Source organism: Clavelina lepadiformis, chromosome 4 (assembly GCF_947623445.1).
Source record: "Clavelina lepadiformis chromosome 4, kaClaLepa1.1, whole genome shotgun sequence".
NCBI classification, from domain to species: domain Eukaryota; kingdom Metazoa; phylum Chordata; class Ascidiacea; order Aplousobranchia; family Clavelinidae; genus Clavelina; species Clavelina lepadiformis.
Genome location: NC_135243.1, coordinates 23,692,368 through 23,717,029, shown reverse-complemented (window position 1 = coordinate 23,717,029; position 24,662 = coordinate 23,692,368). Strand labels below are relative to the sequence as shown.

The following is a 24,662-nucleotide window of genomic DNA, read 5'->3' as shown; positions in this document are numbered from 1 at the left end:
CGCTTTAACGGCTAGTCAATTAGCCAGACTCTTATTTTTACGAGTCTTCCTTAGATAAAAACAAAGGTCTTCTCTTTATTAAAACCAAACGTAGACTGATTTTACACTAGCTCAGCACCACACAGCCGAGCGCAACATTCCCACAAAACAAATTCCACGCGACTAAGGGTTCCCCGTGGGACGCTAAATACATTACTAATTGGGCCCTCGGGCTAACGATGTGAGACGTCACGAGTATAAACAAGTAAAACACGGCATATCGTGAACATGCATATAAAGACAATACAATGCGAATAAAAACGGTGTATAACGTGATGGATATAAAAACGGTGTATAACGTGATGGATATAAAAACGGTGTATAACGTGATGGATATAAAAACGGTGTATAAAAATAATCCCGTGACAAACGTTTCAAAAAACTCGATTTTATTTTGTAGTTTTTTTAATTTTGTTTTTCGTTGAAATTTTTTTTATTGAAAAAAAATCGATTCCAAATAAAATAACTAAAAATAAAATAGTATAATATAATAATAACAAACAGTAATACAGTAAACACTTTGGTTTGTTTTCTATTATTAATATTTCCAAGGTTTTGAAGCAAATTAATTTAATTAAACCATAAAAATCATCAACGCAAGGCCTGAACGATCCCGTTTTGCAAAAACTACAGCAACAAGCAATCACATGTTAAAGCCAAATATAAAATAATTTAAAAACTAGCTCAAAGAAAGTTTTTGCTTTCAAACATAACGTCACAGCAAAAAAGTCATAATAAAATGTTTATTACTTGAAGACAAAACTCTGTTGCTATTTTCCAAAACAAGCTACATCATGCGCAATTTTGTTTATAAGATGTCTTTGTCATCTGGTTCAAGTGAGGGCAAACTGATTGCTTTTTGCTCTTTGCTGCTTTCTAGCGTGTGACAAAGCAGTTTTGACGTCGCCGCTAACAGCGCAGTAGATCAAAAAGACAAAGAATCCTTGAAGACCATTGAATATTGCGTTTAAATAAAGAAAAACCAGAGAAGTGTCGCTTTCCCCATCTCCTGCATAAATATAAGCCGGGTTCGAATCAAGAATTCTAGATTCCATGAAACGGAACAAATACTTTCAACTCAGTGTAAGGGTCATGTTGTTTCCTCATTGACGACATAAGGCAATTGTTGGGTAAACAAAGCTCAATTTTGAATTATTACGTCACTAACCTGCATGAAATGCGAAAATCCAGGCAAGTCCCAGGGTGGGTAATAAAAGAGTGACCGTCTTCAACCCTGAAACCAACATCCCCGAATCGAGACCCTTCTGCGGGTCACGTGATTTTAGCTGTTTTCCTCGATTGGTTAGTTTTGCGACGGTGATCGCTGTTTTGATGGCGATGATTGAATTGAAGCCCCACACTAAAGCGAGGGGGCAGAGAGCCACAAGCCGCACTCCAGAATCCCCATTCAACCAGCAATAGTCGTACATAGGATAATTTTTAGAAACATTTGGGTACAGTTTACGCAACTTGGTCACGTCCATATATACGTCATAATAGAATCCTATGCAGGCAGCTAATAGGACAATGACGGCAGGAATAATCCAGCCAATCAGGTAGCTCATTGCAAGAAGCTTTTTGCGATTTCTTGAGGAAAATCGCAAAGCTTTTGATGACGTCATCAGATGCAAGAATAATCCTTCCATCATCATCCAACCTCCTGTTACGTCATACTTCAGCGATTAGTACGTAGTATGTTTGTTACACAAAGCATTAAAAGGCGTTACCTGAAGCTAGAAGCATCCAATGGGTGACGACAGTGATCATTTCACAAGCTCGCCAATTACGCAATGCCACGTCATGAAACAGCGCCATCGTGTGAAGGAGCAACAACGCAAGTGTGAGGTTAATTTGCACAACTATTCGATCGCCCTTGATTCTTTTCCTTACGATGAGCAGCACAATCAGTGTGACAATAAGCGACAACACAGATATCGACTGGGTCACGAATGACGTAATCTACCAGCAGAAGAATCGGTGAAAATGTTGACAAAATCAGCGATGAAAAGCAAACATCGATGATAAGATGGAATTTTTTCTCCGTATATTTTAATCTAGTCCCAAAGAAGGGTGATTATGACGAAATAATTTCGACCTGTACTTTGTGCGGGACATCTGTGCTGGAGATAGACAGAAGAATGGTGAAGATTGTTGTGTGATTGCATCTGCACCCCACCTCGCCCTTGTTTTCCCTCATTATTACGTCACATCCTACGTCAGAGAATCTTCCCAGCGTGAAATCGAGAAAAAAGCACCTCGCGGTAATTTCCCTAATCACAGAGCGGCCTTGCATTGTTTCTGTCCGATTATAACCCAAGGTCAAGGTGGTTTGTGACAAGACATTTTCAAGGTTAAATGGAAAGGTCAAGTCCACGTTAAACGGGTTGACGTCACATTTCCCCGAATGAACATTAAACACGCTTACGTAACTTCCGCTTTTGGGAAGTAAAAGTATTCGCTTATCAATCGTTTCGTCAGTAGACGTCATGGGAATAAATTGTTTCATTAAATCCACCGGAAGCTGAAACTCGGAAGCTTGAACAACAGCTTGTGTTGCGTCATAGATTGAATTATGACGCGCGTGAAACGTAACAGTGGTTTCCTTCAATGAGATAGTTCGATCGTGCGGGTTGGTCAGATTTATTAACTTTGCACGAGCCGCAAAATTTTCTCCATTTTTCCACAATTCTTCATTTCCTCGGGAATTCTTTGCAAAAAGTTTTCCCAGCAAATCTTCCAACGTCATTAGCTCTATTGTGATGTTGGAAAGGTTTTGTGATGACGTCGTAATAAGAGTGTTTAGTTTACCGTCAATGTCCTTGACCAATGCACTTGAGTTAAATTCTGTTGAAGAAAAAGCAACAATGGTGGACTTCGCGAATAAACCGTGTTTAAATAAACTTCGTGAACAAACCGTGCGAATAAACCGACATGTTTCACGGTCATGATCAACATGAAGCGAAAAATAGGTCAAACTGGTTTTAAAAGTTTCAAGATTACCTTGTGTTCTAATGACCTGGTCTGGTGCCACACACTCCCAGAATACAAATTTGCATTCGTACACTTCTGTACTTCCTGGAGCTTCGAAAAAGCATTCCCGTTTCCCCTCGCATTTGTGTCGTAATTGTGGAAGAGTCTCGCTACTTGAGGGATAACAGTCGTCATGTGAACAACAACTACAGGGACAAACGAAACGGAGCTGAGTCGTGTTAAACAACGAGTTACTAGAATTTTGTACCCAACCTGGTATATAGTTCTAATCGCCACGTTTAAGACGTTTGTAAGCTTTATTTGCAAATCGCTTATGATGTCATAGACCAATATTAAACTCACGTGATCGCGGTTCTGCTTCCAAGACACACCTGCGTTATGTTTATGAGGTCACTTGTATTGACACACAGCACACTTTGAGGTAATTGTCTTGATTTGCAACTTGAAAGGTTGACAGCGTCCGCTATGATAATTTATTGTTAAGAAACAAAACAAGTATTGTGACATCATAATAAATAAAGAAGTCTTCTTCGACAGAAAAGGGACAGTTTCGAACCTGCGTGGTGAATGACTCCCCAGGATAGAATGGAAAGAAATGAGCGGAGAAGTCTCAATGACGAACTTTTGATTATACGCATTGTCATGGACTCAGCTTAACGTCAGACTTGGTCTCCAATATTTACATAACATCCACTTCCACTTTATTCAGCATTTACAAATTTATTTATTATGCTGCTGTCTACAAATATCAACATGCAAAGCAATAGATAGACTTTCTGATCAGACAAGCTTTTCCTGGTATTGCAAGTAACAAGTACAGTAGATCGTCTCTCTCATATCATTTACTATCAATTTATCGTGGCGCTCGATCACTTACTACAGCAACTTAGAACTGAAACTGTTTGGTTCACTGAAAAACGTTTCTACTTGTGCAGTAATTTCCTTTGGTGACGTAACAAGCTAAACGGTGGCAACAATAGACCACTGCAACACCCACTTAATTGATCACGTGTGCGCTGACTCAAATGAAAATGAAAAGAAGATAAAAGGAACGTCTACAACAAAATGTAATTGGTAGAAATTAGGATCAGGAACCCCATCAACGTCATCATAATTTGTTGCGTGAGAATACTGTAATCCAGGCATGCACAACATACGGCCCGCGAAACCTTTTCGTTGTTGTGCATGCCTGCTGTAATCACATAAAGACTGTTTTTTATACTGTAGTTGGGTTTCTTTCCGTTTGTCACCCGTTCTTACCACCAATGTTATTCTTTCAATCATATTGTCGCTTTAGTGTTATTATTAATAACGAACTTGTTAATCACCGGTAATAATAACTAGCTAACTAACTAGAAATTGACCTTATGGTACAAAACTTTGAACTTACTGTCGCTTGTGCTTATAATGTCGATAATCGTTCTCCTATTCAATTGAATTGCTGGCGGGGGAAAAAAAACATTCTCTCTCCTTTCCGCTCATCCATTCTACCCACAAACCAAATGCCGCATGCTCTTGAGCAAATAAAAGAAAACTGGATCAGCGACTGAAGCTATTGTTTGTCTAGAGATCAAGCACATTATTATGAAGTCATAAAAGGCAATTTCGTATCGACTCGGAGGCAGTAGGAAAATGGTTCTCTGAAAAGATATTGTCTAGGAAGAAACAGCAGCAACGTTCCAAGGCCCCGTATTTAACAGCATAATGAATTAGAGACTGCTTTTTTGCTAAATTGTTTTCATTAAGTTTAAATGATAATTGAAAATGTTGCCCGGTATGCTACGGCCAGTTACGCGTGCGGCTCCTTGCTATGAGCTGCCGGCTGAGTTAGGATGCGAATCATTGGCACCGCCGGAGGTAACCGCCTTGATGTTACATCGATGGAATTCCGCATTTCTGCCGACCTGGCCACCTTCTCAAGTCGGCTTAAATATTGCGTATGTGCCGATGTCCCTGCAGTACAATCAATTTGCAATTGATTACCTAAGAAGGTCTTCTAGAGATTACAACGAACCTTTAGTAAACTTCACGGAACACCGTCACAATCCCCACGTGACGTATGGCAACAGTGGCGTCACAAATTTAGTTCTTGCGCAAAATGTTTTAAAACATGCCTCAGATAATGAAGATCTACCAAAATCTGAAAGTCTACCGACCATTGACGTCACCAACAGGACTACTGATGGGTTTGACGAAGAGATCAAACCAAGTGAATCTCACCGAAAAATAAACGATCATTACGTAATCTCTGACGTCACGTCGTCCGAGGGGAGTCCTGGTAAAGATTATGCATCCCAAAATATTTCTTGCACATCTTCGGGTCCGGAAAAGAAAAGTTCGGAGAAGTCCGGCCCGGATAATCCTCCTTATTTAAAGTTCGGTGTGCGCGCCATTTTGTCGCCAAGCGGTCAGACAAACAAACACCGAGGTAGGTTGTTAGGTGTCCTATAATTTACCGGTGTGTATTGCCGTTCTTTTCGAGCGATTTACTGCAAATGATTTACAAGTGAATTAGTCATTTGCAAGTTAACTGCAAGTAATATAACCTATTTATATGACTTCTTTAACTTACTTATATTAATATAACTTATACTCAGCAACTCAGTCTTTCTTTATTTGATTTATGCTCAATTTTTTTTATTAAAATATGAGTTGACAATCATTAGGACGCCTGTGGTAGCCTGGAAGCTTCAGCAGGGAGAATATGTTTTGAGGTTGCTCGGATTTTGAAGAAAAATAACTTTTTGCTTTAAATTTAGTATTTTGTAACGAAATATTGACTTGGTGGAGTTTATGCAACAATTTCAACCGAAATGTAGCGCCAATACGCTATAACACGCCATTCTTATTTGTATTAGAGCAAGCTAAAAAGATAAATAAATAGTATTTGGTGAAATACCTGATATTCCATGGTGTAAGCATCTTTATAAATATGCTTGAAACCAAAACTTTTAAGAAATTTTTCTTTTGTGAAACTATGGAAGATGACGCTGACGCTGCTATATTGTGATAAGCAACTTATTTGATGTTTTTTCTGAGGTGATTGAAGTTTCCTTATTCTTAAATCAACAAGAAATCCGTAAAATCCCTTTAATAATGACAACTTATACTGAACTTGGAAAAGTGCTAGAAGCAAGCACAATACTTTGTGAGCGAACAATGACGATATTGCTTTCGTAATAATAGATCAAAGGAGTATTGAAAAGGCGTTTCGTTGAAGAAATTCACTGTAACCTATAGCGAACCCGCGCAAATAAAGCGTAATATCCGTTTTTATAAGGCAATTTTGTATGAAAAAAGCCATTACAGCGTTCAATAAATGTTCTAAACCGGAATCAAAGACGAGATGTATTGAAAGAAGTTTGTCTGATGTATCAAAGGACTTCGTAAACTCAGCAGGAGGAAACAGTTTCAACTAAACTTTATTTTAAAAGATATTTAACCGCCTTATTACTTCTCTGAAGTATTTTTAACAATAATTTAAAAATAGATTTCGAAAACTAATTTGTTTTTACATATCTAAGAAGCAAAATTTACCTCAGTTAAAGATTACACGTTTATTCTGTAATAGGTGTGATTATGACAACACAATAGACTTTGTGCAAACATAGTGACATTTGCCCTAACTCCATGTTATCTCTGTGGGCGCGAAATATCGTCGGTTCGTGGAACCTAACTTCAACATTAATATCGCGAAATCTAGAAAAAGAAAATCTTTGATCTTGGATTTATCTGATCTAATAAAAGTCTTATTCGAGAACGATTAGTTGCAGGAATGTCGACAATTTGTTTGCTTCCTATTCATAGCTTGCTTGCAGTCCAGGTCGTCTTTGTCTGTCGTGATCCCGCGGTTGACAAAATCGTTCCTTCATTCCTTGCAAAGTTTGACTTCGATCTCTTATTTGCCAACATTCAAAAACCGAATTGTGATAACGTAGATTATTCATTTATTGCGTAACAATGTAATTCAGCGTTTTAAAATAAAGAAGAGATGAAGAACGAAGCCACGAGTTTGAACAAACGTCAAAAAATGTAAAATCAACTTGACATTGCTGCAACCGGCAAGATTATACTTCATTACTCTGCCTACTATGCATTGTCTTGCAAATAGCGACCCTCTATTACGTAATTTCCCTTCTAGCCGCATAGCTGCGTAGAATTTCCTAAAATAAATGAAGAGAGATTATTACGTGACAGAGATTAATTATTATGTGACAGAACCGAGCATCACCGCTACACGGCCAATTAATTTTCTCGCTGCGATGTCGACGCCGTCATTGTAACCGTGACTTTTGAGTAGAAATAATCCTGCTTGGTCCATTACTGCCTTTGTCAAAGCAAGAGTATTGTTACTAAATAATGACTCTGCTGTTACCTGAGGTCAAAGGTCAGCTTCATGCTGGCGATTTTTTGCTTTTTATTGCTCGCTTTTTTCGATTTTTTGGCAACTTTGACAATAACTCGCGTTATGTCATTTCTACTTTGTATTTTTGGTTAAATCGTCTGTGACGTTTAGTTGCTTTTGTTTGTGACGTTTGTTGTTTACATACGACAAAGACAACCAATCATCGTCAACCTATCACAATCAGTCGACAGTTTCATCCAATACTATGCAGCCGACGTTGTTACGTCAACCATACCCACGATTATTCGCTCACAATGATTTCCTAGGTAAGAATTGTGAAGTCATAAAAGCCCTAAAAGCTGTCAAGTTCAACTTCAATTTTCAGCAGGTGCCGGTCACTTTCCTCCTGCGGACTTACAACTTCCAATCATGCCGTGGATCCCGGGATCAGCCCAAAGTAAGAGCAGGAGAGGGATGCTACGCAGAGCGGTCTTCTCTGATCATCAGAGAAAGAGCCTGGAGAAGATGTTTCAACAGCAGAAGTACATCGGCAAGCCGGACCGCAAGAGACTGGCTGGAAAATTGGGTCTCAAAGATTCCCAGGCAAGGACTTATACCGACACCGGTTCAGGTTGAGATGTTTGTTAGTATCGATTGTAAATCGCGCGCACTCTTCACTTCCCTTTGTTTTGCGCGGATAAAGGAGTGTTTGACCAATATGTTGAAAGTGTTTGATAAAATTCATTCAATATAACAGCTAAAATGTTGTGCTCAGCCTTCTATATACTCATGTTGTTCCATATATAGCCGTTATTGAGCGTAAAATACGGAAGTTGGTGAAGCTAAGACCCACAACGACCGAACCCGATTGTTTGTTACGTCACTAACTCGCGCTATTTGTCCCAGGTTAAGATCTGGTTCCAGAATCGACGAATGAAATGGAGGAACTCAAAAGAACGTCACATCCTCTCAGCAAGCAGCAAAGAGCCACAATGCCCTCCAACTTCCGATGAATATGACGTCAAATTGCCGTCATCTTTTGATTCGAACACGGATGCTGCTGCTTCATCGACTGGTAAAGACAATATGGCAGAAGTTATTACGTCACGATCCAATGACGTGTTGTAATTTGATGTACAGTGGTCCGTTGTTACGCATAATCTTCCAAATGACGTTACAACCCAAAATGACAAAATCTAAAAATGGACGGGCCTGAAGCAATAAACAGTTCTTTGAATGACGGGAAGTCAGAATAAAACGACGACGCATCCACTGTCCTCGGTACTCAAGCATCGAAGACAGAGTTCGCTAAAGTGCTTTCTTCTTATGCTTGTTGTGATTGGGCCCAATGAGGCTTCCACCAGGGTAAATACCCCAAATGAGCCAAAACACCCCAAGCTATTTTAACCCCAACTTTATAGATGGGGCGAAACATACTCGGTTACCTTTCTATGACGTCACTAAAGACTCGTGAGAGCTGTTAGAAAAGTTAACTCCTGTCATCTTGCACCTAGTTCTAATGTAGTTACAAAAATCATATGCATTATGACGTGTGCAATTACGTAATAAACGAGGGTGTCGTAGCCATAAAAGAAGTAAAAATATTTTTTCTTTTCATCGGCGCGTATCATAATTCCAATAATCTGATTTTGTTTCGTCAATAAATGAAAGGCCGTGGTACCATAAATGATTTCTCCCAGTTTCCCGTCGACAGATTTTTCGAAAGCGACATTCGAGATTTCATTTTGCACATTCCCGCCTACGCACGTGACCGGCCGCTTAAAACGTGCCAAATGACGAATACCTCGCATGACGTGGTGTTTGCTGAGTGGCCTGGTTATTTATTGAACACTTGTTCGGTGAAATAAAGCAATTACAATCAACGTTTATGAGGTAATAATGCGGTGTTTATTGTGACGTGCTTACGAACAAATTTTCTTCAAATCCGGAGCAGAGATTGCTTGAAGGAATAATTTTCATTCAACCAAATCACGACCACCAAACAAATGCGAAGGCTGGCATATGGACGGAGACATTGAAACAAAGAAAGTGATTGCTCTTTGCGAAAATCGCGTTTAAACAAAAGCAAAACGAGACATCTGGTCGAGAGAGTTTTAGAATTTACAATATTTCGATGATGGCATTTAGAGATATTAATAACAAACATTTGACAGCGATGAAATCTGCAATTTTCCATCCACGCGTCGAGATATTTCAAGATTGACGCGCGTTAAATGTTAAAATCAATCAATTACCAACGTTTCTTAAGCACCTTTCTTATTTACTTTGACAACAAAACGCTTATTGTTAAGTAACATTAATGTACTTGTTTTACGTCACAACCATTTCTTAAATCTCTATTACTTACAAAATGGCTTTATATTTAAAATGCATTTGGTCTACGTAAAATACACAAGACGAATTTAAACTGTATCTAATTGACAAATGACGTCATAAGCGCAATATATGGCGTTTCAAGTGCAGCCAGGCGAATCGAGATTGGGATCCTCATCACGACACTATGACGTCACTGCAGGTTGCGATGACGCTATAGATGAAGCTGATGATGTCACAATGGGCGGTAGCAACGTGCCGCGTTTGAGCGCCTGGTGACCTTTTCTTCTTTGACCTCTGCCTTGTTCCGCATCGTTGAACTCGAAAAGGTTACCTAAGGGCATCTTGGCCAGGTCAAACTCGTTACGACAAAACATTCCTGCGGAGAAAAACAATTTTTTATTGCGTTATAATCAGCATTGTGTTGAGTAATTGATACAAATTTTCGTGTTAATTTCATGTTTGCACTTAAAACATACTAATGCGCCGTTTCAGGTATAGAATGGATGAATATGCATAATCGCACTAGGTAACTAGTAACCTAGCAACCGTCCATCATTACAGAATTAAGTAGTTGACTTCAGAAAGACTTAAGGTACATCGCGTTTCCCATCCATATTAGTTGCGCGTGCGCATAGGTTTTTATCGCGCTCAAAGTCTGTAACAATGGTTATCACTTATCAGTTATCACAATATTTTCGCTCCTTATAATCTGCCCTAATAGCGAAACGTTACAACGCGTTAATAAAACCTGAAAACAACGAAATGTTCTTTTTTATTAAACTATTACTAAAGTCTTTGCTTTGCCTACGCCCTACAGCATACCGGTATTATTGTTAGTTAGCGCATGGTTCCGCGATATTTATCAAAACAAACATTACACAAAACCTCGGGAGCACAAAAGTTAATAGTGCGAGGTATAATATCACGTATTGTTGATGTACCGTTCGTCGGTAGCGTGGCCGAGCGGTCTAAGGCGCTGGTTTAAGGCACCAGTCATTTCGATGGCGTGGGTTCGAATCCCACCGCTGCCACTAATTTTTTTTCTTAGCCACAAGTCAACATATCAAATATAATTAAGCCAACATTGCAAACGTCAGCATTTCTTTTGCGAAACCCGAATTAGGCCAGGTGTTTGTCAACCAAATATTACCTTTTTCTACCATTCGCTTTGTCATCGGCATTTCGTCATCAAATGCAACGGACTCAGTGTCCTAGAAAGTATAATAAAAAAGTTATATAGGATTATAAAGTTACATATATCAAAAGAAATTTTATAAGCAGGATTCCAGCATTCAGGCACAAGCGGTTAATTGTGGATATGCCATAAACAGATTAATCAAAACTCATTCAGATATTAGGTCAATGTGTGTCAAGCAAGTTTTGGGCTTGATGGCCGTGCTTCCATCCATCGTACTAGCATCACTGTAATTTACACATTGCACGTTTAAACTTTCAGGACTTTGCCGCTTTTTCCCGTTCCTTGGTTATTTGTGGTCGTATTTCTTGACCAGTCTACAACGGGGTTGGCACTTTTTGCTCCCCACAGTCAATGGCGAAAAATAGAGAATACAAATGACAGAAAATTTCGTATTGTGATGTCACTTGTGATATCATGGTACTTTTCTTTTTGATTTATCTATGGATGACATTAGAATACCGTATACATTTAAAACGTAAGCGACCCTCGCCTACAAACTGCACCAAGAAATATCATTGCACATAAAGCAGTGACCAAGCTTATTTTAAAAAACGTGGTTTTGTTGATTTTGTCGAGTAGCCAATAAATTTTTAAACAAAGTTACACTTTACGCGTATTTTCGTTTTATTTAATGAGGAACATTCGCATTCTTCGGTCAACTTTGTTTGATCAAAAAAGTGTAAATTCTTTTTGAGTACTCAGACCCCCAAGTAGGCTATTGTGCAGCACTGGAAAATTTCTAGAGCGACTTTTTGTGCGGCCCACATAGGCCTACACTTCATTGCTTGCTGTAGGCAAACAACCTTCAAACTCAACAATACCAACGTGAACATCTGCAAGCTGTCACGTGCCATTGTTAATAAACCGTATAAGTAAAACTCGTTTCAATATAAGCTGGCCTTGCTTCAGCCTAAACAACGTGATAATGTGCATTGTGACGGAAGAGATTACCTGGTGTTGTAGTTCATATCACAACTTGAAATCTGAAAAAGATGGCATGAATCATCACATTAAAAATACTTACGCGAATGGTGAGGGCTTGAAAAGGGGAACAAAGATTGCCGAAACGCGAAGTCTTTGTTCCGTCAATATAGCCAACTCTGTGACGTCGCTGCTGACGTGTGGTGGTTCGACGAATCAAATTCGACTCGGCTATATCCCCAAGAATCTTGGTCTAAATGTGAAAAGGAATACTAATTAAGATAATTCGATGCTTGGAGAGTAAACAGTCTACACTGTCAAGTACTTTTTGTTTTTTGGGAGCTTCGAAGGCAGCGAAAGTCTTTGACCGGGAAGACTCTGAAAATCGTTCCACTTCAGGGAGTTCCCCAACTATGGTGCTTTCAGCTGTAGTTTCTGACGTCGTTGAAGCATCCACTTTACTTTGTTCTGTTATTACTTCAGCAATGACGTCAGTGTTGTCGTCAGCTTTAGCGAGATTGATGTAGTCGTGAGAAGAGCTGGATTCTGATGAAGGAAAATTTTACCGATTTAAGCTAAAAAATCCTCTGAAGTACAAAGATTACTTTTAAACACCACCTCCTTCTTCCTGTACGTCGAAATCGGAAGTTACGTCATCGTTTTCCTCTACTTTCGCTTTTGTCGTCGGGGAAGTCCCGTCGACTTCATTGATATCATTGAGTTGTGGAAAATGAAGATCTAAAAACGAAAATTTCTTGAACAATAAAGAAACAACCGACATGAGAGCCGTCTATGACAATACATGGAGTATCTGTCACGTCAAAATCGACGAAATTTTTTTAAACGTTTAATAATGTTGATGTAGATATATTATAAAACCTTTTTCAACGAAGTCTGGCCGCCTATTTTGATGTGGCGCGGCTTCGTGCCTCCTGCAAGAATGACTTGGCTCCGGTGCTTCAACGATTTCTCCCCAAGGGTTTCTAAATATCATAAATTTGTGTCATGCTGGTTGAACACGCTTTACTTTTCGCCAAATCACTACCAACACCCCACACATGAAGTATATGCTTTTGCCAACATGATGCTAATAATAATAATTAATTAATCGAATCAACAAAAATAAAAATAAAACGATCTAAAATAACTTTAAAGAATATTTGCTCTCGCAGGTACGACTTTACTTCGGGTACTGGTAGGTTGTCGGTTTGTTCAGGTTCCACTTTCCATGCTGCCCGAAAATGCCAATGAAACGACCCTCTAGCGTCCACAAGCGGGCGGTTTTATCGGTGGAAGCAGTGACAACCATCGCTTGAAGTTCATGGTCGATGAAATCAACGCTAACTATAGCGCTCTCGTGCGCCCGCCAGTGGTAGGCAACAGGCGGTTTTCTGGTGATTATTTCCTGACAAGTGAAACGAAACATTTGCTGAAAAATTCAACTTTTATCAACACCATGATAAAATAAAACTTGTTGCTTAGTTTTAAACCTCAGTTTGGTCTGTGACGCAATAATCCTCAATGTCCCAAACTGTGACGTAACCAGTAGTGTCACCAGTGATGAGGTAGAGATCATCGGATGACGAGGAAATCCCCAAAACCGATCCCTCATGGGTTTCAGCGGCGTGGAAATGCCCTGATCATAAAATATGTGATGAGACAATTAGGGTGCTATGTGCCGGCGTTTGTTGCTAGCTAGTTATAAAAAATGGCTTCTGTTGCGTCACATGCTCAGTTGTTAGAGGATTGTGAGTCGGCATGAAATTCTAATCTGGTCCACGACGAAATTAAACTGAGTCACAAAATCAGCTGGAACTTACAAAGTGCATGACGCCTGTTCTGACTCACCGAGAAGAGTCCTCCTTCCATAGAGACACCACCAGTACAGAGTCCCACTCTCGCAACTCACCAACGATGCCCGGTTCTTCTTTGCGTGACGTAAGCGTTGTGATAGAAAGATGAGCACATCTATCGGCCGACTCTCCTCACTACGTCACAAAGAAAGTTAAATTAGTTCTCATGACGTAACAATGTGCGGCAAAGAAGGATTGTGAAATGGAAATAGAAAATGTTATTATTTAGTTTTCCATGTAGGGTTAGGCTATTTGAATAATTTCTTCTTGTAAATATTTGACAGAAATTTAAAGAGGATTCAAAAGCACAAATTCCTCACCTGGTCAAGCTCTTTGCAGGTCCTCGGAGCGGGATGTAGAGCTGTTGCGTCTCCTCATTCCAGACCAGGATACATCCGTCGTAGCTCCCTGTCGCCAGGAGGTTGGGAGGACCGTGCGCCACCGCGAGGATGTCATCCTGGTGGAAGATAATTCATAGTGTGAGAAATATTTCAAACCGTTAAAGTCAATTAACATTTGTCCAAACCGACCTCATGGAGTTGACCTCCCTTCCATTTGGTCTTCGCTCCGACATTTGTAGCCTGAAGGTAAAAAGATAAACTGAACAGCTGTTATCATTGTTATTGTATCTAATATTATTTTAAACATTTTCTTCAAAATGGTGGTTTAAGATGGAACTCCTCAAAGCTTTTAAGCATGTAATACTCCTATGCTACTGTCACGGGATTATTTTTATGCACCTGTTTTGTAGACACCACGTTATACACCGTCTTTTCTTCGCATTGTGTTGTTTTTATGCATGTTCACGGTCTGCCGTGTTTTACTTGTTTATGTTCTTTTACTTGTTCTTGTACACATGTTTTTATCAAATTTCTTGTGACGTCTCACGTAGTTACCCCAAAGGCCTAATTAGTATCGTGTTTTACATTCCACGTTGATTCTATGATTGCGTGGAATTTGTTTTGGTGTGGTGTTGCGCTCGGGTATAGAGTGGTGGTTTAGTTACGTTTGGGTTTTATAGCGAGAAGATGATTGTTTTTACTTAAGAAAATGCTATTAAAAGTTATTAAAGCAAACAGAGCTAATTGACTAGCTGTCGAGCGGGAAGTTCCTAGCTGAGAAAAAGTTTGGTTACACTACAATATGAGTAAAGATGAAGATTTCCCGAATGGACATATTGTCAAAAGACTAAGCAAAGAAGACCCGTTTCCCATCGATTTTACCATTGTGACATCATTGTAACACCATTGTGACATCAGCTACGACGTATCACCACAAAGTACTATGCAATAACAACGTGAAGCTTACATCGGGGTCGGAATCATCATAGATCGCAATTTTCCTGCTCCATCCCACAGACAGGATGTTTCTCTCCTGGAACGAGAGGATCCCGGTCACTTCCGCCTCTTCCACGGCCTCCAACTCGTGTAAGCAGTTTCCGTTTTGAAAATTCCACACCTGAGAAGAGGATTTTGACGTTTGTGTTGCGTCATAATTGTAGGCGTTTATTGATTCGTAATTCGCAGTTGAGCGGAGTATTTTATTTCTCCTGCCCTACTGTCTTCTTAATTTTCTATTATTTCATCACAGAGGATCATTAGAAGAAGACAATGACCTTGATTGTTCCGTCTCTTGCTCCAGTGAAGAGTCGTCTGCAAGATTCGTCGAAACTGAGATGAGTAATCTCCTCCTGCCCATGAGCGTTGCTAAACGTCAAAGATCGCGATCCGGTCTCTACCTCCCACACTGAGACAGTCGAGTCATCGCTCGCGCTTACAACCTATGAAGTTCAAATTCCATCGCGATAGTTTCGTTTGCATGTTCAGTTTTTGTAATTTATCTGCTTGGTTAAAAATTGCACTACGGACGCCAGGGAGTAAGTTTGTAGAAAACTTATAATTTTTATAACGTATCTAATTTGTTCAAGGAATGGACAACACCAGGTTTTATTCCCAAAATTTGTCAAATGAAAATGTCCGCTAGCTATTGCTAGAGAGCTAGTTTAGAAATGGGGACGTGTCTCTAAACACAAACCTGGTGAAACAAAGGATTGTAGATAGCGCCACATAGAGATGCATCGTGCGTCGTCGGTAGTTCCGCTTTTGGATCTAGTTTTCCCATCTTCAACATCGCGATGCTGTCGTTACACGTCACTGTTATGAGGTCATGAGGCGAACCGTACAAACTTAGCGGGAATTCACCTAAAACGAGAAAGAAATTCAGAAAATATAAGCACAGTGCACAATTTCAAACTATTCTAAAATGTGGTACCATGTTCGGGGATTCTCCCTGGTTGCAGAGAGGGGAATTTCGGAGATATCGTCTGTATGCAAGAGTGTTCCTTGAAATCCCACACCTTGATAACCTGGTAGTGTTGAGTAAACTTGTTTACACAAATCGTAAAAGCTTACACGTAAACAGGGAGCAGAACACAAAGGGTTTCCAATATCGTATTTCGCGCGGTTTATACACGTCATCTACTCGTATCCTGAATATCAGAGAAATCGAGTATTGTTTAATGTGTAAAACGTAATAATTACCTTTATGACGTGTGAAATATCAATAGATCGAATTAAATCACACATCTCACCACATTCTTTGAATACGTCACAATCTGGGAGTATGCTTCGTTGATTACGACGTCACAGATGCCGGTGCTGTGTCCTTGCAAAATCACAATAGGTCGGGCGACTACGTAAGGATTCCAAACACGCACAAGATGATCAAGGCTGCCCGTGACGAGAATGTTGAGTGATTTGCTGTAGTCAAAACACTCCACGCCCTGAAAGATGAAAATCGCCTATGATGTCACGGTTACGTCACTTTAAGCAACCAACAGCTTATACTTAAGATTAAGCAAGTTATGATTAAACTGCAACAAATTGTATTCAGTGAATAGCCATAACTATAGCGCTTCACTAACCCTCACGTACAACAAGTGAACATAAAAAGTAACATGAGACATGCCATACGTATACAGTATATAACAGTGATATGTGATGCTGGAACCTGGAAGCGTACAGTCGTCGACTCACCTTGTTAACTTTGAAAATATAAGGTTTCTTTTTTCTCTTCATGTCCATTAACACCACTGACGTAGTTGGCGACATCGATGACGAAATAATGACGTCACTTTGAGGCACGTACATTATGCGCCTTACGACATCATCGTGTATGTTTCCCAAGTGCTCATACGTGACGTACTTCCGGTGTTCTTTCAATTCCTTGAAAATTTCAGAATCCAAAAAACTTAACTGTTTTCTTGATTATAATCGAAATTTAAGCCAAAAGGCGTAAAACAATAAAAGATTATCAACGAAAGATTTCTCGGATATGGCGCAACTGAATTGGACGACTCACGTTGAAGTAAATTCGTTGCATTCCTTGTTTCGGGCTGAAGGGCTTCTGGAACAATCTCGACTGTGGAGAGTGGAAATGCAGCACGTGAGCTGCCCCCGTGTCGTCGCCGTAACACAACATCGAGTGGCCATTGCGCGCCTTTTTATTGTACCAGTAGTGGGCGCACATGGGTACGTCTGGCATAGCTGAAACCGCGTATAATTTTTTCAGATTTTAGTTTTTATGAATAGGTGGAAAACAAAATTTGAAAACTCACCATACAAACAAAACTCGATCGTGTATACAGAGGTCGAGATATCGTAGAAATATATCTCTCTGTTACTGGTTGTCAAGGCAACGTTCTGAGTGTTCCGCATGTAAACAGCGTCAGTAACCCAGGTGTGAAAGCGCTTCCTGGTGGCTTGCTGTTGATCTTCAGCGACATCTACCGACAGGTTGTAAGTCTGCACAATAATTACAAGTATTCATAAAGTGGTCATGACAAGTTTGAAAGCATCGATCCCTTCAAATGAAATGAACGGGAAGAGATAAGATAAATAAAGGAAAGTCAGCAATATATCACTGCAGTAGCTTAAAGAGAACTTCTTCGTTACCTTCAGCAATCTCAAATCGAGATCCCAAACTCCGATTCCACCGATCTTGCTGACGGTTAACAGTCTGGTCGGATTTTCGACCACCAAACTTTTCGTGGTGGTCTCTTGCTGGAAAGAAAAGGAAAATTCAGTACTTTTGTGGATGCTAGACAAGCAGGTGCTAAGCAAGTGAGAAAAAGTTTGGCTAAAACTCAAAACAAAACTGAAAGCCTTTTATGAAGCGAATCTTACAAACACAGACAATAAAATCCACTAAGGCAAGAAAACTTGCAGGTGTGCTGCAATATAGAGCAACACTTTATGTCTACATATAGCGTACACTGTACACAAACTTGATCTATTTTATTGTTCAAAGCTCACACAGTTACGGCAAGATAATACAACTCTGTCTGCAACGACACCAATGCTTGTTTGTTTGACGTCACCTTGTTGTGGAATATCTGCTTTATGATGGCCGCTGATGCGAACGGTATGAGCTTCATCTTCTGAAGATGCTCTATCTCTCTCATCTGGAGGAGCATGTAGGTGCAAAACTCGTTCCAATCCACGTACCCGTCGCACGCCGTGTCCATCTAAGCGATTTTTGTAGTTTAGCGACGAAAAGGCGAACTATTATGACGTCATAGTGCAAATGTACTTACTTTGTGGAAAAGCATCTCCATCTTGTCATTGTACCTGGCGGTCCCCAGCATCTCTGAGATTGTGTCCTTGAATTCTTGCAAGTTCATCATCCCTGGAGCTTGTTTCGGGTCCTGAGTCTCTTCCTGGCTCTGACCTGTGAGAGAGAAGATGATGGATTTTATTTTTTCGAAGATGAATTTCAACGCCAAGAGTCAAAATAAAAAAGCCACTTAAGTTAGTTAATTTCTGAAAATATTAGTTTTATTTTGGACGCTTCTTTAGCCTTCTATAAATCTATTCACATTTTGCTCTCCATGACGATCCAATTTTACCTTTCTCTTTCCCCGGTCGAACATTTTTGACCGGAGGTTGATGACTTTTAAAGATGTGGAGAAGTTTTTGCAGGTGGTGAAGCTTGATGTGTTCTTCCAGACGGATGCTGCTGTCGGAACTATATATACAAAATAAGAGATCTATAGAAAGTTTAAGGTCATGTTCAACCCTAACACCACGGTCAAGGTTGTGTCAAGGTTGGGTCAATATTGTTAAAAAGAATTAAGTAGCAGATGATGTCATAATATACGGTATTGGTCTATTCCATAAACGCTGCTTAAATATATCTGCTAAAATTTGCTTTTCTATGGCTTTGCATTTCAGATATACAATCGATTTAGACACAAATTTTAGTTGATTTCTCTTTGTCTTATGGGAACAAAGGTTGCGACAAACGCAAACAACACAAAAATAACATTAAAATCTCTTATTTTTAAGATGATTTCGATAATCGCATAAAGACATGCAAACTTAAGTGAACTTGTTGGCAAAATTTGAACCATGAACCAGTTTCAGTTTGTCTTGCAACTTTTTTACTTTAGGACTTCGCATCCAGTGACCGACGAAACAACTCAACATAACCTCGTTACCCCTGATAGATAAACCTTTCAAGTTTTCTTATCAAGTTAACCAACCGACGATGAAAAGATAATTTAAACGTTTGTCGACCAATCACAACACCTGAAAGTTGCACGGCATATTATGGCGGAAGAGAACTCTTTGTGACGTCTATACTTCCGCTTCATCAACCAATAACGTTCCTTCATTTCGTTTTAATTTCATCTGTTAGTATTGCGTCATAATCAAGATTCTAAAACTTATACCAGAAGTTTGACAAATCAAAGAAGCGACGAGTGCTCTGCTGTGTTCCAACTTGTAGGGTTTAAAGGGTTCGACTTTCAAACGACTTTTCAAAAATGCGCATAAAAGCTCATGCATTTGGTCAACAAACATCGAACAATAGAAGCGGTGCCGACCAACAAGAAGAAAAGTTGCCAAGAATATTTTCTATTGTTGTCGATTTAAGACTTAAAAGCTTTTGTTTGATGCAACATCAAAGCTATTCTGCGTAAAATGTCGACTCAAAACTTTAATTCCAAAATTGATACTGAAAGCTCGCTACGACAACACGTGAGGTTGTCGGCAAAATATCATCCGGTCTAATCGGGCTTTATTACGTCATGAAGTACAAGCCAGTGGGGTGCGGAACCAAATATATGAAAGTGACTATTTCACGTTAAGTAGCCCTTTGTCAATAACAGGCGGTCGAGAAAATAGGTTTAACTAAAAGCAGGTTTAAGCTATTTAGAGTTTAATTAAAGTTATATTAAGTATTGAAGGCAGATATACTATAGGTTAGGTTTAGGTTACTTTGTTAAAACATATAAGTTAAATTAACAAGAAACTGTAAAAATAACTTTTAACCTCCAGTTTTTTTCCGGTGAAATACCAAACGTGACGACCAAAAAAATAATTAGAGAGCTATGACTGAGCTGAATAATATTGCCTAATATATTGAATGAATTGCAATGGCAATGACAAAGAATTGCCGTCAGCAGCTTTTGCATTAAGTATCTTTCAGTTATTTTATTTTAATTATAACTACCCGACGCATCTCCATTTTGTTGAAGTTATATGATAATGTCAAAATAGTGACAAGCCGAAAACTCAATAGTAATCGACTTTATGTATTTAGCCAAGAGTAAGTTAGACCGTTAAACTCCAGCGGTTATCCTTATTCTTACGTCATAAACACAAGCGTCAATTCCAATGACGAACTGACGAAAGGGAAAAAAAATTTACTTGCCTTCTAAAACTGACGTCACTGGATATTTCGCTCGGTGCTTTAGGGAATCTTTTCATAAGATTCATGTTCCATGAGTGGAAATTTACACTCAATCGACTTCAAACTTATAAAAAACATTTGCCATCAATCCATCATATTTGCGTGTTAGCCTTTGATAAGCTTAACTTGATAACACAAGTAACGTACAGAAATAATGCGTAATCTCTCTCCGCTTTATCTCTAAACAAACAAGCAGGTATATAGATGATGACGGTGCCAGTTAAGTATCGCAGCGTTTATTACACTCGTAAGTTCACTTTCATCATATTGCCATCGGTTTTACTCTGTCAAAATCTCAAAAGCTTTCGCATTTGAAACTAACGCAAACTGCATAGTCTATTTTCTAAGTTAACTCAACTTTCACGGCAAAACTTGGCCGTTTTAAACTAACGTAAATTGATCTTCAAATCTTTAACTTTTAGTGTTGAAAACTTTGCCGCTGAAATAGGCACCGCGTTTAAACAAGGCGCCTTTTATTTTATAAAACTTGTCGACACTTTCCACCTGGAGTACTTTTCTTAGTTGTTTCAAGTGGCTTTAACAGATTGCTCAAAACATCTTAGTTTTATTTGTCGCAAGATTTTGAACACACGTTTTGCCTTTTCAGAAAGATTGACTTAATTCGGCAAAGTATTGGCAGAATGAACAAGCTATGTGAAAGTTTTGGAATATCTTATGTAGATCAGAGATTCTTTAACGTGACGCCTTCATTTGTCCAACACTACATTTGCTTTGATCACTTGTCAGCGATTTGACGTAATCTGGCTAGAAGGACGTACATCGTATAAATTTAATATCTTACAACCTTTGCACAATAACAAAAATGTTTGCTGACTGACTGGTTAGATGGAACTGACTGACTGACATGGAACACACTGTAAAAGAGACTTGGCAAAACACAGATGTAAATATCTCGAACTTTTACAACTCTATGCCTTCCCGGTTCTACAAATTGATCGCCGTCTGCGCGATTTAATGCTCACAGCTGCGATAACACGAGCGCTGTGTGCTGGCGAGCATCCACCGGTGCTTAAGTGCTCTCTGGTATTGATCGACTGATACAAGATCATTAAAAAGTCGTTTCCACTTAATCCCCAATCCTGGCAATTTTTCACAACGATTCGAAAAATTTTAAACTACCGAGAATTAGTTGAATACATACGTATGGCTGAAAATAAGGCCGGCCAGTTTATTAAACCAACAGTCGAAAAGATCTCCCATTATTCTGACGTGACGTTGACAAAACGGTTTTGTGAGGAAATAATTAAAATAACAAAAATTTAATGGGCCAGACGGAATACCTATTGTGACGTCATGTTGTGTATGTTCGCCTTATGAGAGAAAGAGCATAAACGCATTATGACGTAGAATGTTTGATGCTAGTCAGGATCAAGGACCAATTTGTCTCACCCAAAAATTGTGAATTATTTGCTGTTTTCAACAAAATCATCTGCCATTTATCGTTGTTAATTTTTTATTAATAAAGATTCAGTGCGCCATTTCCTTATGACGTAATGCTGCTGATTGTTTGGTCAAAAATGCTATTGTACACGCTTTTCATAGTACAATTCACAACATAAAAGTTCGCGGAAGCTTAACAAGTTCGCTCAAGCGTATCAAGCTAATGTGGAAGTTTAGACGGTCGCCATAGTTACGCCAACATCATAAACGACCAGTTAATAATTGACTATGACGTCACACAAGGTTACCTGAGCCAGTCTTCGCTTTGTTGAAAACGGTCGTTGTCAAAATTTCTCTCTGTGATGTTCTGTGAGCAAACAAAGGTTTATTATTACTTAATATTTCCCGACATTATTAGTTTCTTGTCTATGGGGGTCGGCACTTACAAAGAAACTTTATAGAAATAACTCAAATAAGCTAAAAATGGGTTGCATTATTATATCGAAGAACTAGTCCGCGCATTTCTTTTATACAGTTAACGCTATAGCTGCTGATTCCATTCTATCTAGTGATTTTGTTTCAATGCTGTTGTTGTTAAATTGTATTCTTTTGCTGAAATTACTAAGCACGTTTTAAAAACTTACATATTTCTTCAGCAAAATTTCATTTTCCAATATCACTGAGTTGACCCTTCTACGTCGCCTGGTGGTGCCCAAGCGCTCAAGTGGTGTTTCAAGCAAACATGAATTCAGCACTGAACTCATTGACCTCTGCTTACGTAGTTGGTAGTAATCTGTGACGGCCAAACATCGTCATAATATGAGTTATTGTGACGCCGTAGTGTTTAGCTGTAAGTATGAACAGTTGCGAACCTAGAGACTAAAACCATAAACCTTTGGTTCTCTTTATACAGCATATGTGCAACATAATCAATTAATCACTTTATATAGCTACAGCCGACAACACGGCCAATTATTAGAGGTTAGAAGATCTCAGCACTGTAAGTTATATTAACGTGCATATAAACACTCGCATTGGTTTACTTTGTATAAAAATGACAAGTGTAGATATGGACGAGAGCGAACGATTGGTTATTACATCTCCGACCGTCCATGAACCAGACAAACTCACACATGAAAACGGGAAGTTAGATTTACGTCAGAACACCTCCTAACTTTCCAACGATGATGTATCGCTGTGCGACACTTCATAGATATCTTATAATCACTAACCTCTTTGCGACACCAGCTGAACAGATCTCGATCTCTTACTGACGTCATACATCCCAAAGTCTGTTCTGACGTCATCACCGACGTAACTTGCAGCAGCGGGTCCAGAGAATCTTTTTCTTATCAGGTCACTTTTGCTGGATTGGAGGGGTATTTTTTATTGTGACGTATTTCCGATCCTTATTAGGACTTATTACTTGGAAGCACTTTACTGCTGTTTGAACAAGTTGCTTTAAATTTGTTACGTCACACTCAGAAGATTACAAGCAATAAAAACTCACATCAATGGCGGTAATGCTTCATTGTGATGAAAAGATGGTTTGATTGCGTCAGACAAGCTTCTTGTCGTTTTCATTGTCGCGTCATAATTAGGAAATATCCACTTTCACAACAATATCACTCTTTATATAAGCAGGCCTAACTTTTGTGCTTTTTGGCCTAACTTTTGTAAACTATTTTCACTCAAATATGCACCAACTGCTGCTGAGCGTCCGGTGCTATGTGCTTGGGCCAACGACTCACTGAGTAATCAAATAAAAACTTCTTCGCTTTAACTCACCATAGCTCATAAATTCTTTTGTCCATGTGAGTTCTTCAACAAAAGAAATCCCGCAATGAGAAATCGCGTTTTTGACGCTATCGCGATTTATTCAGATCGAAATCGAGATCGTGTTCTATTATGACGCGAATTGAAAATATTACGGGCACACTATAGCGATGTGTATTAACCGGGCTTTAAAACGACAATATTGTTGGTACTTTCTTTAACAAACATCGTTCCATTGTTGAGAACATCACAGCTTATAGCTGCCTTAGATATTAAAGCTCTATGAAAATGTATTTACACACCTATCGTTAAAGAAATCCTTTCCAGTGTGTATGTTGTATTGAACGGCTCTAAATTCGAGCAATACACGATTTAAAACATTAAAACACAAAATAAAAACTTGCGTGTTTCCGAGTTTTCTCAGTCCAAGGATAAAAATTAATATATCACACCATAAGGCTTAGCGGCTACGATTTTGGGACAATAACAGTTAAACCAACAACCAGTTTCAAAGCATCACACAAGCACTGTCCACGGATCCACCATTTTTCTTTGGATTCTACCCAGCGTCATGAATGACATAAGCACCAGTAGACTATGTCGCGTCGTTCTTGTTGTTCAGTTTTGACCATTCAAAGTCTTTTTAAATTTGAGGTAAAACTACTCGTAAACGACCACGGGCGGAGATCAATAGCATTCTCTTGGTCAAGTAATTTTTTGTGAAAATCTGAGATATTTTAAAGGAACACCGATGGTAAATAAATCTGCAGGATAGGCGTCTCAAATAACACTTTCTGCTTTAATTTACCGCGCATTTTTCAGGTGATTTGATTCATCAAATTTGCAAAAACAATTTAATATTAAGTCATATCAGAGATAAACTATAAACTGGGTTATTGTCACTGATTTGCGTCTATACCCACCTGACCTGAACTCAAAGGCTTACATTCAAACCCAACCACTTGCAGCAAAATAAGTGACCGCAGCGCAAAGGTGGAAACGAAGGTGCCCGACTTGGAGATCGAAACGCGGCGACAAAACGTGAAAA

At 39.1% G+C, this 24,662-nt stretch overlaps 3 protein-coding genes and 1 non-coding gene across 6 annotated transcripts; 2 read left to right on the top strand and 2 right to left on the bottom strand.

Annotated features, from left to right (window-relative positions):
* Positions 1–767: 767 nt before the first annotated feature.
* On the bottom strand, positions 768–4,096 carry LOC143452476 (uncharacterized). Its single transcript, XM_076953471.1, has 7 exons — positions 3,587–4,096; positions 3,373–3,493; positions 3,040–3,215; positions 2,135–2,883; positions 1,767–1,998; positions 1,208–1,699; positions 768–1,048 (listed from the first exon to the last, which is right to left on the bottom strand). Exons 1-7 carry the CDS (start codon positions 3,672–3,674, stop codon positions 873–875), a joined length of 2,034 nt encoding a protein of 677 aa, XP_076809586.1. The 5' UTR covers positions 3,675–4,096; the 3' UTR covers positions 768–872.
* Positions 4,097–4,580: 484 nt separating this feature from the next.
* LOC143452474 (uncharacterized) lies at positions 4,581–9,112 on the top strand. Its single transcript, XM_076953470.1, has 4 exons — positions 4,581–5,458; positions 7,588–7,701; positions 7,761–7,978; positions 8,282–9,112. The coding sequence occupies exons 1-4, from the start codon at positions 4,795–4,797 to the stop codon at positions 8,501–8,503; spliced, it is 1,218 nt and encodes a 405-aa protein (XP_076809585.1). The 5' UTR covers positions 4,581–4,794; the 3' UTR covers positions 8,504–9,112.
* Positions 9,113–9,735: 623 nt separating this feature from the next.
* On the bottom strand, positions 9,736–23,653 carry LOC143452473 (cilia- and flagella-associated protein 337-like). 3 transcript variants are annotated; one of them, XM_076953467.1, is made up of 27 exons: positions 23,349–23,653; positions 23,071–23,204; positions 22,483–22,631; positions 22,147–22,205; positions 18,591–18,709; positions 18,279–18,412; positions 18,063–18,209; positions 17,638–17,745; positions 17,301–17,487; positions 17,045–17,229; positions 16,720–16,908; positions 16,275–16,466; positions 15,956–16,049; positions 15,719–15,885; positions 15,300–15,464; positions 14,993–15,142; positions 14,215–14,265; positions 14,005–14,141; positions 13,680–13,819; positions 13,322–13,467; positions 13,016–13,236; positions 12,711–12,814; positions 12,450–12,569; positions 12,157–12,377; positions 11,935–12,084; positions 10,863–10,923; positions 9,736–10,088 (listed from the first exon to the last, which is right to left on the bottom strand). In XM_076953467.1, exons 1-27 carry the CDS (start codon positions 23,420–23,422, stop codon positions 9,895–9,897), a joined length of 3,798 nt encoding a protein of 1,265 aa, XP_076809582.1. In that variant the 5' UTR covers positions 23,423–23,653; the 3' UTR covers positions 9,736–9,894. The 3 variants fall into 3 exon arrangements, with proteins under 3 accessions (XP_076809582.1, XP_076809584.1, XP_076809583.1); XM_076953469.1 differs by lacking the exons at positions 22,147–22,205; positions 22,483–22,631; positions 23,071–23,204; positions 23,349–23,653 and adding an exon at positions 20,399–20,608; XM_076953468.1 differs by lacking the exons at positions 22,147–22,205; positions 22,483–22,631; positions 23,071–23,204; positions 23,349–23,653 and adding an exon at positions 19,273–19,442.
* Trnal-aag (transfer RNA leucine (anticodon AAG)) lies at positions 10,662–10,743 on the top strand. The gene has a single exon. It is a non-coding gene; the product is annotated as a tRNA-Leu (tRNA).
* Positions 23,654–24,662: the final 1,009 nt, after the last annotated feature.